Source organism: Ranitomeya variabilis, chromosome 3 (genome assembly GCF_051348905.1).
Source record: "Ranitomeya variabilis isolate aRanVar5 chromosome 3, aRanVar5.hap1, whole genome shotgun sequence".
NCBI classification, from domain to species: Eukaryota; Metazoa; Chordata; class Amphibia; order Anura; family Dendrobatidae; genus Ranitomeya; species Ranitomeya variabilis.
The window spans coordinates 403144703-403163816 of record NC_135234.1 but is presented as its reverse complement, the minus strand read 5'-3'; the positions used below and the strand labels follow the sequence as shown (position 1 = coordinate 403163816).

The following is a 19114-nucleotide window of genomic DNA, read 5'->3' as shown; positions in this document are numbered from 1 at the left end:
TAATGGGGGGGTTCTGCTGTTTGGCACCAAAGGTCCTCTGTCAATGTGACAAGGCTCCCTCAAACCATACCAGCAAAATCTGAACTCCAATATGGCGTTTCTTCTATTCTGAGCTTTGATCCCATATGGGGTATCAGCATACAAATTGTACCGTTCATTTTCTCCTATTATCCCTTTTGAAAATTATAAATTTAGGGCCAAAGCAACATTTTAGTGGAAATTGACTCAGCTCAGTGTTGTACAATCCTGTGACGCGCCAGAGGGTTAAAAATGCTCACTACACCCCTAAATTTCTCAAGGTGTAGTTTCCAAAATGTGGTCACTTGTAGGGGTTTTTGGTGTTTTGGCATGTCAGGGGCTCTTCAAATGTGACACGGCATCGGCAATCTATTCCTGCAAAAATTGCACTCCAGAACTCAATTGGTGCTTCTTCCTTTCCAAGCCCTGCCGTGTGGCCAAATATTAGTTTTCATCCACATATAGGGTATCGATGTACTCTATACAAATTGTATGGTCTATTTTCTTCTGTTATCCTTGTGAAAATAACAAATTTGGAGCTAAAGCAACATTTTTGCAGAATTTTTTTTTCCACAACTTGTTATAAATTTTTTAAAGCACCTGTAGGTTCAAGATGCTGACTACACCTTTAGATAAGTTCTTGAGAGGTGTGATTTCCAAAATGAGGTCACTTGTACAGTGTTTCCACTGTTTAGGCACATCAGGTGCTCTGCAAACATGACATGGCATGCACCATCGACTCCAGCTAATTTTATGTTCCAAAAGTCAAATGGTACTCCTTCCCTTCTAAGCCCTACCGTGTGCCCAAACAGTTGCTTTACACCACATATGGAGTATCTGCATAATCTGGAGAAATTGCAAAATTTGGGATCCATTTTCTCCTGCTATCCTTGCGAAAATAAAAAAATTGGGGGCTAAAGCAACATTTTTGAGGGGAAAAAAACTAAATTTCTTTCCGGTAATTGTGTTTTATGGAGTCCACGACAGCACCCACTTGAGAGAGGGGATACGCCCATAGGAACAGGAAACCTACAGATAAAAAGGGGCAGTCCCCCTCGTCTCTTCAGTTGGATTACAGAGCTTGAGAGGAATCGCCAAAAGAAATTTAGACAATCTCCATCCTAATTATATATACATTTACACAACCACCACCAGGAGTGAATCACAGCACCCACTCAAGAGACTTTCAGAGAACCATCACCTGTAGGGGACCACCTTATCGAAGACAGATCTCCCGAAACCCAAGTCAGAGGATGATGATAAATCAAGTCTATTGTGGGTGTAAAAGGTAGATGGTGAAGACCATGTTGCTGCCTTACATATCAGATCGATTGAGATGTCCGCCTTCTCAGCCCAGGAAGATGCCATAGCCCGTGCTGAATGGGCCCTTACTCCGTCTGGGGGATTTTCACCTTTCGCTGAGTAGCCCAGACAGATTGCATCTCTGATCCATCATGATAAAGTGCTCTTTATGATTCCAAACCCCTTCCTGCGGCCCTGAAAGGGCACAACCAGAGCCCTACTCAGCCTCCAGGAATGAGTTCTGTCTATATTATGCAGGACAGTTCTCCTCACATCTAAAGTGTGGAATCTCTCTTCCTAAGGAGTAGAAGGGTTAGTAAAAAAGGAGGGAAGAAAAATCTCCTGACTTCTGTGAAATTTGGCAACTACCTTAGGGAGGTTGGAAGGGTCTGGTTTCAGCACTATCCTATCAGGAAAAACTAAAAGAAAAGGAGGATCAATAGACAGCACCTGTATGTCAAAAACTCTTCTAGCTGATGTTAATGCAAATAACAGAGCAGTTTTTAACGATATGTCTTTTAAATAAGCAGATTCTAGAGGCTCAAATGGAGGACCTGTCAGGGCATCAAGGACCAGGTTCAGGTCCCAAGGAGATAAGCGAACAATGTGTACAGGGTCGCTATGCTTACACGCTGTAATAAACTGTGAAACCCATCTATCCCCTACAATATTGTAACCATGTAGGGCTCCCAAAGCTGATATCTGAACCTTTAGTGTGCCAACCGAAAGGTCCAGCTCCCAACCCCTCTGCAGAAACTCAAGCATTGCAGAAATTGGAACTTCATTAAAGAAGGGACCGGTATGGAACTCAAGGAATTTTCTTCACACCCTACTGTATATTTTAGCTGTGGATTCTTTTCTACTTTGGAGAAGTGTTGATCAGGTTGTCAGAAAAACCCCTTAACCTCAACAGCTGCCTCTCAAGTTCCACGCCGTTAAGTGAAGATCCCTACTTGAGGATGATGGAATGGACCCTGAGAGAGCAGTCCCGGATCTGATGGGAGGATCCAGGGGTCGGGTATGGACATGTTCTGAGCCATAAAAACCAAGGCCAGAAAGGAGCGATGAGGATCAACCTCACTCCTTCCTCCCTGATGACTAATGGAAGCACAATCATTGGAGGAAACGCATAGGCCATACTGAGCTGCCAAGGGGACTGAAGAGTGTCTACCATATCTGGCTGGTCCGCCCTGTTCAGGGAGGCAAATCTCTGGACCTGTCTGTTGGCTCTGGTGGTGATCAGGTCTGTCTCTGGAAGCCCCCACAAGTCTACTATCTTCCTGAAGATTCTTTGATTGAGAACCCATTCTCCTTGATGTAATGTATGGCGACTGAGGAAGTCAACTTTGAGATTGTCTACTCCCCTGATGTGAAGGGCTGAGAGGGACAGGAGATGGGCTTTGGCTAGTTTGAGAATTCCCACCGCAGTAGATATCAGAGCCTTTGATCAAGTTCCGCCTTGGCAATTTATATATGCAACTGACATGGTATTGTCCGATAGAATCCTCACATGAGACCCCCGCAGCTGTGGGAGAAAGTGATGTATCGCATGACTGATTGCCTTTAACTCCTTTACGTTTGGGAGTCATCGGCTTCTTCTACGGACCACTGCCCCTGGGCCAGGTCATCACCCAGATGAGCTCCCCATTCATCGGGACTAACATCAGTAGTAACTATACTAGAAGGTCTCACTACCCATGGAACCCCCTAGAAAGATGATCCCGATCTAACCACCAGGACTGGGAGTTTATTACTTCTGACAACAGAGTCATTCTGTCTTTGAGGTAACCCTGCAGTCGCTCTTCTGCAGAGGATTTCTTGCTGCAGACACCTAGTATGAAATTGGGCCCACTGAACAGCTTGAACGCAAGACCTAAGGGACCACAAGAGGGACATAGCATGGGTTTGTAAATAATAGGTAATGTCATACTAACTTAATTTCCTTCTATGACAGAATCACTGACTGGATGGATCAGGGAAATGCTGTAGATATAATATATCTTGACTTCAGCAAAGCATTTGACAAAGTATCTCACCCAATCCTTATTGAAAAATGACTAAGTATGGAATGGACAAGGCAACTGTTAGGTGGATTCATAACTGGCTTAGTGATCGGATCCGAAGAGTGGTTGTAAATGGCTGCACATCCATTTGGAAGAATGTCTGAAGTGGGGTACCACAGGGCTCTGTCCTAGGCCCTGTATTGTTCAACATTAGCGATGAGCGAATATACTCGTTACTCGAGATTTCTCGAACACACTCGGGTGTCCTCCGAGTATCTATTGGTGCTCGGAGATTTAATTTTTCTTGCCGCAGCTGAATGATTTAAATCTGTTAGCCAGCATAAGTACATGTGGGGGTTGCCTGGTTGCTCATCACTAGTCAACATCTTTATCAATGATTTAGATGAAGGAATTGAGGGTAAACTGATTAAATTTGTTGATGACACAAAGCTAGGAGGGATAGGTAATGTATATAACGATTTGGATTAAAAAGTAACTTTTAATTATTTATTAAAATCTGCAACTACCATAAACAACAAACAAAAATGAAAATTTGTGCAAGGTGCGAAAGACAAACAACAATCAAAATATTGCGGGATGCATCATACGCAGATGGGGTATTATATTATAGCTCCCCTTTATCTGCTGTGCTTAGATCCCTAATCACCATACCACCCCTAATAATAACCAAATCTGAAATCAAAGTAGCTGAATAGGGGTATGAGTATGTACCATAGGGCAGAGGTGTCAAACTGCATTCCTCGAGGGCCGCCAACAGGTCATGTTTTCAGGATTTCCTTAGCATTCCACAAGGTGCTGGAATCATTCTGTGCAGGTGATTAAATTATCACCTGTGCAATACAAGGAAATCCTGAAAACATGACCTGTTGGCGGCACTCGAGGAATGCAGTTTGACACCTCTGCCATAGGGATCAAATCAGATTGGGATTTAATAATACTAATCAACCCTGATCTGTGCAGTCTCCACATAAAGGGATGATCAGACACCCATTACTGTGTAAATAAATAAAATATAACCACAGTAGAGAAAGCATTTCAAATGGGTGTAACTTATACTAGTACAATGTACATCCTTAGGGCCCAAAACCCTCCACAGAAAAGACCCTCTTTTGAGACCACATCAAAGAACCAGGGTCCAAAATAAACAGGGGTTAACAATGTCAAACATATCAATGTAAAGGTGATGTCAATTAATAATGCAACTATTTTACAGCTTATGCATATTCAGGAATTACCACCTCCCCTTTTGAAGTGGTCCACCGCTGTATCCAGATGAAGGTTATGTCCCTGTGACATTAATGCGGGTGAGACCTTTCCAGTTTTTCTAAGATGCCTTGTTTCATTATGTCAATCCCCTTGAGGTTCTAAGGGGGAAGGTGGTATATATAGCTGGTCTAAAGGCTCTAGTACAGGCTTCCCATGATCTTTTGAGTAGCGCCTCTGCCTTACGGTCGAGAGGGTTAGATAGAAACCCAGTCTTCTACGGGAAGGGCAGAACGTTTAGAAGTCGAAGCCCCATGCAGCGTCCACCTTGGGAACTTTAGACCAGGTTGCCAAATCCTCGTCAGGCCTGGGGTCACACTTGCGAGTGTGATGCAGGAAACTCGCACTAATCTCTCGCATCAATACCCGGCACTCGGGACTAGAGCGTGCGGCTGCATGTATTTCTATGCAGCTGAACGCTCCGTTCCCGAGTGCCAGGTATTGATGCGAGAGACTCGTGCGCATCTCCCGGACCCTGGCCTCACGCCATCCACCACCAGATGAAGGGGGAGTCTGACAGGCAGGGGTTCCCAGATGCTGCTTCTGGTGTCACAGGCCCTGGCTGTTCCCATGGAGACCGCAGAGGGCTGCAATCTGGACCAGGTACCTCTTTAGTCTGCAGGTTCCCATAAGAACAGGAAACCATCTGAGGAGGCGAAGGGGACCGCCCCATTTTATCTGTAGGTTTCCTGTTTCTATGGGTGGATCCCCTCTCAAGTGGGTGCTGTTGTGGAGAGAAGAAAAGTAAAATTTTCATTTTTTCTTCCACATTGCTTTAATTGCTGTGAAGCACCTGAAGGGTTAAACTTCTTAAATGTGGTTTTGAGCGCTTTGAAGAGTTTTTAAAATTGTGTCACTTTGGGGTATTTTCTGTCATAGAGGCCCTTAACAGTCACTTCAATTATGATGTAGTCCCTAAAAAGAAAAAAAAATTGGTTTTGTAAATATTGTTGCAAAAATGCTGATGAACTCCTTTCTACCTTCCCAACTGAAAAAAAAAAAATTAAAAAAATGAAGCTGATGTAGCGTATACGTGGTAAATGTTTTTTAATCATTTTGTGTGATATAACTCTGGTTTAAGGACATACAAATTTTAAAAGTTTGAAAATTGCTATATTTTCACGAATAAACAAAATATAGAACTAAATTTACCACTAACAAAGTACAATGTATCACGAAAAAACAAATTTAGAATCACTGGGATACGTTGCAGAATTATTACTACAAAGTAGTATACTTGGACTGGTCAGGAAGGTGAAAACAGGTTTTTGGGATGAGAGGGTTAACTCCATATAAAAGTTTAGCTGCCTAGTAGGATTTTCTAAGCATTTTCTAAGTTGCACTTTACAACAAAAAGATTTGATGAATCTGGCCCTATGGTTGAACGCCAGTATTCCAGCATAAAAAGCTTTAAAATGTCATAATTTTAGCACAACTTGAGACAGTACTAAAATTTTGAGCCCAGCTCCGTGGGCAAAGCTAGGACAGGGGTGTGGCAACTGCTGCTTGTCAAATTAAATTCATGACAACTAGCGTTCACTATGACACAAATTTTACTCCAGCAGCAACTGATGTGTGCACTTGTCCGACGCATGTGCCTCTCGAAAAATCAGGAATATCTGACTGCAGCGCAATATACTCATCACAACCGGCGCCTTATAATTAATGCTAACATTCTGTGGTTCAATACGGTAATGGTGGCGACCAGTATATTATATATAAATATTTTGTTTATGATTTACTACTTTTACACAATAAAATCACTTTTAAAGAGATTAACTATTTCATTTTTATGAGTACAGAGCATTAATAGGGTTTGTTTTTTACAAAATATGCTGTAGTCTTTATTAGTACCATGTTGGGATAAATTCGACGTTTTGATTACTTTTTTTTGTGGGACAAGGTGAACAAAATCATTAATTCTTACATAGCATTTAAATTTTCTTTTTTAACCCCTTCATGCCGCAGTCCATTTTTCGTTTTTGCATTTGTTTTTTGCTCCACTGCTTCCCAGAGCCATTCGTGCAATGAAATTGCAATTCCACAACTGTGTTTTGTTTTTGTTTTTATCATGTTCACCAAATGCTAAAACTGACCTGCCATTATGATTCTCCATGTCATTACGAGTTCGTACATACGAAACTTGTATAGGTTTTTTTAAATGGTGAAAGAAGAATCCAGAATTTCTTAAAAAAAAAAAAAATTGCATCGTTTTCCGAGACCTGTAGCCTCTATTTTTTGCATGCTGAGCTGACTTTTTTATTGATACCATTTTGGTGTAGATCAGATCTTTTCATCGCCCGTTATGTTGCGGCGACCAAAAAAACATAATTCTGGAGTTTTGACTTTTTTGCTACTCCGTTTACCGATTAGTTATTTTTATATCTTGATAGATTTGGTATCTCCCAATGTGTGTAATTTTTTTTTTAATTTTTTTATTTTGAATGGGGCAAAAGGGGGGTGATTTGAACTTTTATTTTTTTAGTATTTTTAAAAACTTTTTTTTTTTTTTTTTTACTGTACACCTGCTTCAATAGTCTCCATGGGAGACTAGAAGCTTCGATCATCCGATCCATTGTGCTACAAAGAGCAGGTCTTCAGCCCTGCGCCGTGTAGCAGAAATGCTCACTTGCCATGAACGCTGGGAGGCGCCCGTAGCAAACCGGCAATGACAACCACAGAGGATAGCGGCAGACCCCGGGTTGTCATGCCAACCCATCGGCAACCCGAGGTCATGTGACACGGACGCTGATGGGCAGGATTAGTGACGCGCTTCCAGCGCTATCATTAAATGCTTATGTCAGAGATTGACAGCGGCATTTAACAGGTTAACAGCCGCAGGTGGATCGCATTAGGGGCACATGTCAGCTGTTCAAGTCAGCTGACATGTGTCGGGAGAGATGTCATGTGCCAGAGCCACCACAGTACATGAACGGCGCATGTCATAAAGGGGTTAAAGGCGTTTACCATGTGAGAAAGTATTAGGCCGGTGTCACACTTGCGAGTGCAATGCGAGAAACTCGTGCGAGTCTCTCGCACCAATACCCGGCACTGCCGCCGACAGTCAGGACCGGAGCGTTCAGCTACATAGAAATACATGCAGACACACACACTCCGTTCATGAGTGCCGGCGGCAGTGCCGGGTATTGATGCGAGTTTCTCACATTGCACTCCAAGTGTGATACCGGCCTTATAGTATAGGTTGTTTTAAAGGCAGTGATTCCATGTAGAGGTTGTTTTTTGTCAAATTATTAAAACTGAATTTTTTTTTCTATAATAATACTTAACAGTCCTGCAAGGGGACTTCAACACATGATCCTTTGATCGCATTGATAGTCTAATGTATATGGCAGACATGAAATTAACGGTTAGGCAGCGATCTCTTTCTGTCAAACTACTCACATGCTGCTGCGATTATCGACAGCAGCATCTGAGGGATTAAAGGGCTGTGACCAGAACTAGGTACCAGCAAACACAGCAAGAGTTTAGCTATGTGTAAGAGACGGAGTGATGCTATTGCCATTCCTGGTATTTCAATGTATGTCGGATTGAAATAAGTTTCTTGAAATCTGGATGTTTATTGGCAGGGAAGAGGTTACATTTTGTGTCCTCACACATACTATGCCAATCAGAACTCCCATATTGGAGAAGCTGCAGTCCATAAGTATTTTTGAATGATTGTGAATACTATAAAAACTATATGACTACAGATATGCAAATATTTTTCCCCAATTTGCTGTGCAGATGCATTCAAGAATTAATTCTTAGGCTTGAAATCAGCTTATGGAAATCAGTTAGGCTACGTTCACATTTGCGGTCGGCGCCGCAGCGTCGGGCGCCGCAGCGTCGCCACATGCGTCATGCGCCCCTATATTTAACATGGGGACGCATGGACATGCGTTGTGCTGCGTTTTGCGCCGCATGGCCGCAAGCGTTGGACGCAAGAAACGCTTCAAGTTGCATTTTTTTTGCGTCCAACTTTCGGCCAAAAAGGACGCATGCGGCGCAAAACGCAGCGTTTTAGCGTGCGTTTTGCCGCGTTTTTGTTTGCGTTGTGCGCTGCGGCGCCGACGCTGCGGCGCACAACGCAAATGTGAACGTAGCCTTACTCGCTAATAATCTAATTGGCGCACCACATAGCTTTCATTCAGTTGATCAGCATGGCGTTAGAGTCGAAGACTATAGCTATATATAGTATAGCAACCTAGCTAATACACAGGATAGTTATACAAAAGACAATTACATCAACTTGCTATAAAATTGGATCTTTTAAAACTAAAAACAATATGAGCAGGAATATTGATACATTTGTTGGTATGAGGAGTCCTACAATTGGCTGTATTTTATTTGTGAAGATTTTTTTTCCCCATTTACCATGTTCAACATAATACAAAACAAAAAATAAAAATGCAGAATTACAATAAAAAATATAAATTTATTTTACAGTGCTTCACATTAGATTTTCTACATGGTGGAAAACTTGAAAAAAATATTGTTTTTGGTGAAGATGTGTTGTAACATTGTTATATTTATAAAGTTAAATACCAAATATCAATTTATTTTATACATACCAATAAAAAAAATGTAATGCAATGCAATATAGTAGGTATTGCCAACAACTTCAGATTTGGAAGAGACACTTAGTATATTCAGCTTCTATCCAGAGCGCAACTTTAAATTGCATTTTGTTTTACCCATTCACAAATGCATGACATTGTATATGGAATATATATATATACATAATACAGGGAAATATATACAGTAGAAAGATATTATAACTTGAATTTAATATTTGTTGCCGACTGGCTTCCATAAAGCATTTGGCTGCAGCATTCGCTGATACAATGAATAATTTAAAAGGCAAACTGAAAGAAATTCTTCTATGGATATAATTGTTTCCTTCTCAGGTTGTTGTGCACATGTAAAGATACTATTGATATTGTTATTACAGCACCCATGTGTTTAGCCAAAAATCACAACTAGCAGGCTGAGGTGGTTGTAAAATGTTCACATTACACAAAATAATTCTAGCAGATCTTTCGAGATGCCTCCAACTATGCTGAATAAGGAAGGATAAAAAAATAAAAATTGTTTTGTAATTAATAAATAATTTTGTCCAGTGTGGAAAATTAGGAAAGTTTGAAAATCAGTTTTTAGTGAATTTCATTAAGGTAAAAAAATTGCACATAAGTGTCCTTTTTCTGATTTGCCTGCCTTTAGCTGCAATGATATCAGAACACACTAATTTGGAGTACAGATGATGGCAGTGAAAGGGTCATGTTGGCACCTGTATCTCACTAACTCTGGGGATAAGACTGCAGACAGCTGTAATGTGCATTGCACAGACTGAGTTTCTCCTGATTCAAACTTACAGCCCAATACACATCTATGAGGCTGCAACCCACGTTCAGTTTGTACGTTGCATTCAGTATACAGACCATGAAATATGATCGTTTGAATTCAGCCCGAGCAGAGATTGTTCTGAGTGGAGGAGATAGGTGCCATCATCAGTACTCCAAATTAGTATGTTGTGATATCAATGCAGCTGAAGGCGAATAGAATGGGAAAACGCAGGGGTTTTTAAGCCACTCACATGCACTTTTCCTTCCAGTAATGAAAACAAAATTCCCAAATGTGATTTGTGAACTTAAATAACTTACCATGCTGGACAAAATTACCCCTTAAGGAATGGCTCTCTGCTGTGCTCAAGCATGAAAGTTTCAGTTGAATTTTGGAGCAGAACATAACTAATATTTTAGAGAGCAATTGAGGCATCCATGATGCACAGGTGGTTTTCATAGCTCTGCTCCATGGCTGTGGGCATGAAAAAGTCAGCTTATATACATAAGCTGATGGGAAAATGGCAAGATTCAATGCAGAAGACAGTATTACTGAGATTTAAATGAAACCACAAATCTCCACATATTGGTAGCGTGTCGTTGTTCTCAAGCATCATTATGTGATGAGCTACAGAGAAACATGGTGCCAGCACTCTTTTCTGCACCCATGTTCCTCATCATTTCCAGGTCTAAAACAGTGATGGAGTAATAAAATCTAAAGATAAAGTCTTTACACGCCAGTGACACTCATATTAATTATATCAATGATGGTATTTTCCACTTGATGACAAAGCTGGACATCTGGATCCAGGCTCTCCAGATCCTTTACTGCAGAAATCGGAAGAGGAAAAAGCCTAGATGCATTTGCAAGTTCCTTTGGTTTCTCTTTAAGTTGCTGCAAACCTATTGGGAGAAAAAAAAGAAAAGATGACGCAACATAAACAAAATAGATCCAATAATGTATTGCAACAAACATACTGAATGAGCGACCTGACCATCCCTCTAAACTTTTGCTACATGCATTTACAATATCTCAGCCTTATCCTATAATTGCATTGTACCCTTTTGGGTGTTTTGGACTTTTATCATCATCATTTTTTCAATTAAAGTTTATGTTGAACCTTTATATATCTGTAATAGATCGTTCTGTGTGCATTGTTCTCGTCTTGTTTACATGTGATGATCTGCTGCTAAGAATGATAATCTTTTGTGCAGCAAAAAAGATATTTCAGCCGATAAACAAGTACTTTGCTTCAGTGGGTGATGGTCAGCCCATTTACAATGGGAGAATATTGTTTAACCCTTTAGTGACAGAGCCAATTTGCAGCTTAATGACCAGGCCAATTTTTACAATTCTGACCACTGTCACTTCATGAGGTTATAACTCTGGAACGCTTTAATGGATCCCGCTGATTCTGAGATTGTTTTTCTCGTGACATATTGTACTTCATGAAAGTGGTAAAATTTCTTCGATATGACTTGCGTTTAGTTATGAAAAAACTGAAATATGGTGAAAATTTTGCAATCTTCAAACTTTGAGTTTTTATGCCCTTAACCCCTTTCTGCCAGCTGACGGAATAGTACGTCAGCTGGCAGATCCCCTGCTTTAAGGTGGGCTCCGGCGCTGAGCCCACCTTAAAGGGCACCTGTCACCCCGTTTTTTCAGTATGAGATAAAAATACTGTTAAATAGGGCCTGAGCTGTGCATTACAACAGTGTATTTTGTGGACCCCGATTCCCCACCTATGCTGCCAAAATACGTTACCAAAGTAGCAGTTTTCGCCTGTCAATCAGGCTGGTCTGGTCAGATGGGCGTGGTGTCTTCCCCCAGATCTTGCTTAGTTTTCCGTTGGTGGCGTAGTGGTTTGCGCAGGCCCAAGGTCCCGAATCCACTGCACAGGGGAGTTAAAAGAGCGCGATGTGCACTATTTCATTGGTGATCGGTGGGGGCGGCTATCTTCCTTTGGCCGCGCGTGCGCAGAAGCGGCGCTCTGCTGGCCGCGGCTTCAGGAAAATGGCCGCGGGATGCCGCGCGTGCGCAGATGGAGATCGCAGCGGCCATTTTCCTGAAGCAGAGTTCACACGCGCGGCATCCCGCGGCCATTTTCCTGAAGCCGCGGCCAGCAGAGCGCCGCTTCTGCGCACGCGCGGCCAAAGGAAGATGGCCGCCCCCACCGATCACCAATGAAATAGTGCACATCGCGCTCTTTTAACTCCCCTGTGCAGTGGATTCGGGACCTTGGGCATGCGCAAACCACTACGCCACCAACGGAAAACTAAGCAAGATCTGGGGGAAGACACCACGCCCTTTTGACCAGACCAGCCTGATTGACAGGCGAAAACGGCTACTTTGGTAACGTATTTTGGCAGCATAGGTGGGGAATCGGGGTCCACAAAATACACTGTTGTAATGCACAGCTCAGGCCCTATTTAACAGTATTTTTATCTCATACTGAAAAAACGGGGTGACAGGTGCCCTTTAAAGTCGCGACATGTCAGCTGTTTTGTACAGCTGACATGTGCGCGCAATGAGCGCGAGCGGAATCGCGATCCGCCCGCGCCCATTAACTAGTTAAATGCCGCAGTCAAGCGCTGACAGCGGCATTTAACTAGCGCTCCCGGCCGCGCGGCCGGAAATGCTTGCACTGCTGACCCCCGTCACATGATCGGGGGTCAGCGGTGCATTGCCATAACAACCAGAGGTCTCCTTGAGACCTCTATGGTTGTTGATGGCCGAATGCTTTGAGCGCCACCCTGTGGTCGGCGTTCAAAGTACACGACCATTTCTACTACATAGAGGTGAGCTGTACTTCACCTCTATGTAGCAGAGGCGATCGTGTTGTGCATGCTTCTAGCCTCCTATGGAGGCTATAGAAGCTTGCCAAAATAAAAAAAAAAGGGTTTAAAAATATATAAAAAATAAAAAATATATAAAAGTTTAAATCACCCCCCTTTTGCCCCAATCAAAATAAAACAATTAAAAAAAAAAAAAAAAACCTACACATATTTGGTATCGCCGCGTTCAGAATCGCACGATCTATCAATAAAAACAAAGGATTAACCTGACCGCTAAATGGCGTAGCGAAAAAAAAAATCAAAACGCCAAAATTACGTTTTTTTTGGTCGCCGCGACATTGCATTAAAATGCAATAACGGGCGATCAAAAGAACGTACCTACACCAAAATGGTATCATTAAAAACGTCAGCTCGGCACACAAAAAATAAGCCCTCACCTGACCCCAGATCACGAAATATGGAGACGCTACGGGTATCGGAAAATCGCGCAATTTATTTTTTTTGCAAATTTTGGATTTTTTTTCCACCACTTAGATAAAACAAAACCTAGACATGTTAGGTGTCTATGAACTCGTAATGACCTGGAGAATCATAATAACAGGTCAGTTTTAGCATTTAGTGAACCTAGCAAAAAAGCCAAACAAAAAACAAGTGTGAGATTGCACTTTTTTTGCAATTTCACCACACTTGGAATTTTTTTCCCGTTTTCTGTTACACGGCATGGTAAAACCAATGGTAACGTTCAAAAGTACATCTCATCCCGCAAAAAATAAGCCCTCACATGGCCATATTGACGGAAAAATAAAAAAAGTTATGGTTCTGGGAAGGAGGGGAGCGAAAAACGAAAACGAAAAAAGCTCCGGGGGTGAAGGGGTTAAACCAGAGAGATAGGTCACAAAAATTCTTAATAAATAACATTTCCCACATGTCTACTTTACATCAGCACAATTTTTTTTTTTTGTTATGAAGTTATAAGGGTTAAAAGTTGACCAGCAATTTCTCATTTTTACAACACCATTTTTTTTTTTTTTTTAGGGACCACATCACATTTGAAGTCATTTTGAGGGGTGTACATGACAGAAAATACCCAAAAGTGACACCATTCTAAAAACTGCACCCCTCAAGGTGCTCAAAACCACATTTGGGAAGTTAATTAACCCTTTAGGTGCTTCACAGGAACTGAAGCAATGTGGAAGGAAAAAATGAACATTTAACTTTTTTTTCAAACATTTTATTTCAGAACCAGGTTTTTTTTTTATTTTCACAAGTGTATATAAAGAGAAAATGAACCACAAAATTTGTTGTGCAAATTGAATACGCCGATACCCCATATGTGGGGGTAAACCACTGTTTGGGTGCACGGCAGAGCTCGGAAGGGAGGAGCGCCGTTCGACTTTTTCAATGCAGAATTGGCTGGAATTGAGATCGGACGCCATGTCGCGTTTGTAGTGCCCCTGATGTGCCTAAACAGTGGAAACCCCCCACAAGTGACCCCATTTTGGAAACTAGACCCCCCAAGGAACTTACCTAGATGTGTGAGGAGCACTTTGAACCCCCAAGTGTTTCACAAAAGTTTAGAACATAGAGCCGTGAAAATAAAAAAATAAAAAATTTCCCTCAGGGTAAGCCACGCTTAGTGGCGATACGCGTGGGGTTCCTCTCCCCACACACCATGCTGTGACCGGGTATTTGTATCTCCGCATCCACCTACAGGCTTTTTTGCTGCCTTCTTTTTACCCCTAAGTGACTCATACGATATGCTATAGTCCTTATAGTCAAACCTATAGTTCAACTGACCTCATTGTTCGGGGTCTTTTGCTCTATTGGGGTTCTCTCAGTGCAGCTTTAGCCACTGGACTTGAATATTTTGTCTGTTTCTTGGGGTAATTTACCATATTTTTCGGACTATAAGACGACGCACTCCCCCCCCCCCCCCCCAAAAAAAAAAATGTGAGGAAAATGGGGGGTGCGTCTTATAGTTGGAATGCAGGCTTACCGGCAGTGGTGTGGCGGCGGCAGAGGTGCGGGGATGATGAGGCGCAGTGAGCGGTATGGCGTGAGCGGGGTCCCTTCCACAGGTGAGGTGACGCAGCGGCACGGTATCCAAGGAAAGCAGCAGAACCGGGTGAATCATGGCTTTATCGCGCATGCGCAGATGGAGTGCTCTGCTTCCCAGGGCTTCAGGAAAATGGCCGCGGGAGGCCACGAATGCGCAGATGGAGATTGCGGCGGCCATTTTCCTGAAGCCGAAATCTAAATCTGCGAACTCGGCTTCAGGAAAATGGCCGCCGCGATCAGAGCTTAACTTGGATACCGGGCCGCTGTGTCACCTCACCTTTGGAAAGGCCCCTGCTCACGCCATACCGCTCACTGCGCCTCATCATCCCTGCACCTGGAGATCGCGGCGGCCATTTTCCTGAAGCCGAGATGTAAATCTGCGAACTCGGTTTCAGGAAAATGGCCGCCGCGATCAGAGCTTAACTTGGATACTGGGCCGCTGTGTCACCTCACCTTTTGAAACGACCCTGCTCACGCCATAACGCTCACTGTGCCTCATCATCCCTGCACCTCTGCCACCACCACAGCACTGCTGCAACCCCCCCATTGGACACTAGGCCGTGGTGTCGTCCACCTAAACAGGAAGGGACCCTGCTCAGGTGCACGCCATATCGCCCACCGCATCTCTGCCAACACCATGCCTCCTGTGACCCTGCTCTGCCACCGCCAGCCCTCGGGTAAGATATTGCAAATTCGAACAATAAGACGGACCCCCATCTTAGAAAAAAAAACAAAACTTTTTTTTCTGCAATTTTCACCTCAAATTTGGGGTGCGTCTTATGGTCCGGTGCGTCTTATAGTCCGAAAAATACGGTACTTCATTTAGACTATGGGTTGATCTTCATTTGATCAATGTTGCATTATTTTTTATACGTTTGGTGCACACAGTGAAGATAGCTGTAAGGTACCTAACCGGTCCTTCAGGTGTTATGGTTTATACCTTCAATGGTTTTTAACATGTGGTTTGTACCTTGTTTGTGGGATCCTGTGTAATCCTGATTTAATAAAATGTATTGTTTCTAATATTTGAAATTCATTCATGGTGATCCTGGCCATTTTTTGTACAGACTATTTTTTCTTGGGTATTAACATAGTCATGTTTTAAGTGTGGGGCTAGTGATCCCTAGTATTTTGTGGTGGTGCCCTCAGACTTTTATGTTAATGCACCTTAACATTACTAAGTCATCTTATACTGAATTACAGGTCTAGACTTTTGAATGGGTTGTTTCACAATTCGGCTAATCGCTGTCGAGGTTAAAAAAAAAAAAAAAAAGTAAGTAAGCTTGTTGTCAAAACACATCCTATTAGGCTCACGGTACTCTGATAATGCAGTCAGACTATTCACATATCCTATATTAGATATTATAGGTGCACGTCACAAAAAAGGAAAATAACTAATGCAAGTTCTAGCCCCAAGAGTAAATCCACAATTAAAATTCTAAATACCAAATACAATTATCCTATTGACAAATGGAGCTTCAAGTGATAATATGAGGCTCTACTGGCACTCAAAAAATAGACTTGAATCCATAGTGGTATTTACAATTTTGTGATCCACATACTTTCAAATACCACTGTGTATTCTGTATAGAATTACATTAGTATATAATCTAATTATGCAGTTTTAGATGGCTGCCATTTCTATAAGGATCAACCATCACAATTTGATTTATATGTTAAATCTCTCTACTATGATTGAACTTACGTGCAATAATTGGGTCCACATCTCTAGTCTGAGTGGCCACATTTGATGCACAGACCTGCCCAATCTGTATGAGAAGTGACATGATATCTTCATATAATGGAGGGAATGCTTGGCAGAATGGTACCAAACAAGGCAATGTTGGCATAAAAAACACAAAACGCTTGGCTTGAGTTAACACTGCAAGAAGAAATTAGAATACAGAAAACGAGTTAGTTTGCAAATTCCAGATGATTCTAAATAAACAAAACAAGTGAGATTACGTTACAAAACTTTTCCAATCATAAGCAACAATCTCTCCAAGCATATTTTGTGGTCCACAATACACTGAAGTGACATTTTATTTTGCACTATACATCACAGGGAGTAGCAAAGTGCTTTGTGTTACTGAGCTGTACAGTGTAAATTTCCAAACTGGGCCTCTTCTCTTACATCGCATCCTATAATGCTGGTAGTACGGATAGATCGGCACCATTTTACCTGCTTTTTCTAGAATTTGGAGCAGAATGTAGCGAATTACCAGCTAGGGAGTAGAATGCTCTTGGTACAAAAGCATTATGTGCAGATTGCATAGTTAAAACAGAGCCAGGAGAATACGTGGTATTACTTTACCCAGTAGCAGCAGAACTAAGAGCAATGTGGGAATACTGTGGCATCTTCTATGGTACACAACAGATCAGCTGTAATAATTATTACATTTGTTGCAATGTTATTACTTTTATAAATGTAAAACAAAATTACCTGTAAGGAGCGTTCCCATTACATTTACAGCCAGACGTGCCATACTGAGAGATTTGGGTAATGCATACTGAATACACAAGTGTGAAAGAAGTTGGATTGCAAATATCTGAAATTATAAGAATAAAGACCTGCATATAAATTAACAAAAGAAAATGAATTGTGTATATAGGAATAGTCACCAGATGTGTCATTAACACTGTATATATGGAATGTAAAATACATATCATTGTAAGCAATAATACAAGTGATACACAATAATTCTGCAACACTACAGAAACAAATTTTGTTTACGTAATAGCAAATTGTTGCTTTTTTGTTAGGGACAATATTCAATTCTGAAATAACTTGTTACCTGTTTCTCCAGTTCTGGCTGAGCAATAAGTTCAGGGATAAAATCAAGACAGATGTGCATAGATGGGATTCCTGCAACTGTCAGAGACAGAAGCTGACAAGGGTAACCCTAGTAGAAATGGTGGAAACCAGAGAGAAAATTTAGTTGAAGTTTACTGTAACACTTTAGCATCGGTAGCCTCTCTATCAAACTGCCAAATGAGAGAACAGACCATATTTATTAATACTGCAATATCATATGCCAGTGTGTTTGGATAGGTTAGATGGAGAGAATTGTGCTCAATTTAAAGAAAGCTGCAAACCTCTTAATAAATATGACATATCTAGAAATTTATACCCTTTGAAAGATTTTTATTCTCTGCCTGCTTTATCTTCTTCCAAATATGGCGATTTTCATTTTTTTTTGCGTTTTCATTTTTTCTTCTAAGAAAAAAACTTTAGTTTTTCCATTCCACATAGCTGTATGAGAGCTTGTTTTTTGCAGGAAAAGTTGTAGTTTTGAATGACACTATTCAAGGCATCTACCGTAATCATTCAATGTACTGGAAAAGCAGTATGTTATATCTCAGAAAGGGGATTTAAAAGGAATCAGTCACCAATTTTTTCCGGCCCCATCATAATGTGTATTAGACTCACAAATTCCAACGAATTATCACTTACTGGGCTTGTTGATAAAGTTGTGATATAACCACTGTTTTATCCGCTGCAACTGTTCTAGTCCTCTCAACGATCAGGGTTTCTGCCCCTACTTTATGCTGTTCTCAGATAGGGCAGCAAAAACCTGCTGACAGATTTCTGTTAAGCAACAATATTTTTTTTCCATTGTTTTTATGTAGCTTTTTCCCCTTTTTACAATCTCCATTGGATCAATGTCTATAGCAAGACCAAGCCCACATTTTCCAAACCAATTTTCAAGAGAAACTCGCCAACAAGAATTTGCACAATTGTGTTTTCAGGGATAAGTTTTCTCCTCATGAAGTGTGGCATGCCAATATGAGGAGATTTAAACACCTTGCATTCTCCTCTGGGAAATTAAATATGCAAATTGTTTCTTCAGAGAGGAAGAGGACTTGAACTCTAGTGTCACCTGTTGGAAGTAGCGATCCTACACGTCAATATTGACCCTTTAACAAGCCTTGCAACATGACTTAGGATAAAAGCCAAAACCAGAATCTCAATTTGCAGATCCTTGTCAATGCAAAGTATGAGATCAGATCTGGCTGTGTGAGAGGTCTAAGACTGGAATCTAAGGGGTGAGTTTTCTCCTTGTGGAGAGTGACATGTCAGGTCTGGCAAGCCGGGATCAGGAGGCTTAAACGTCTTGAATGCTCCTCTGAGAAATTTAATATGCAAATTTTAACCCCTTAATCCCATATGATGTACTATCCCGTCAAGGTGACCTGGGACTTAATTCCCAGTGACGGGATAGTACATCATATGTGATCGGCCGCGCTCACGGGGGGAGCGTGGCGGATCGCGGCCAAGTGTCAGCTGACTATCGCAGCTGACATCCGGCACTA

The 19114-nt window shown here is 41.7% G+C and overlaps 2 protein-coding genes across 2 annotated transcripts in view; one reads left to right on the top strand and one right to left on the bottom strand.

Moving 5' to 3' along the window:
- Positions 1 to 19114, top strand: part of LOC143816164 (uncharacterized) — a 589616-nt gene that overhangs the window by 273052 nt on the left and 297450 nt on the right. The gene's annotated exons all lie outside the window — the stretch shown is intronic.
- INTS2 (integrator complex subunit 2) overlaps positions 9025 to 19114 on the bottom strand; it is a 102000-nt gene continuing 91910 nt past the window's right edge. The window contains exons 21-24 of the mRNA XM_077296205.1: positions 17596 to 17703; positions 17244 to 17349; positions 16506 to 16682; positions 9025 to 10849 (exon numbers count right to left, since the gene is read on the bottom strand). Of these exons, the coding sequence (XP_077152320.1) occupies positions 10677 to 10849; positions 16506 to 16682; positions 17244 to 17349; positions 17596 to 17703 (564 nt within the window). The 3' untranslated portion in view covers positions 9025 to 10676. The remainder of the gene's footprint in view (positions 10850 to 16505; positions 16683 to 17243; positions 17350 to 17595; positions 17704 to 19114) is intronic.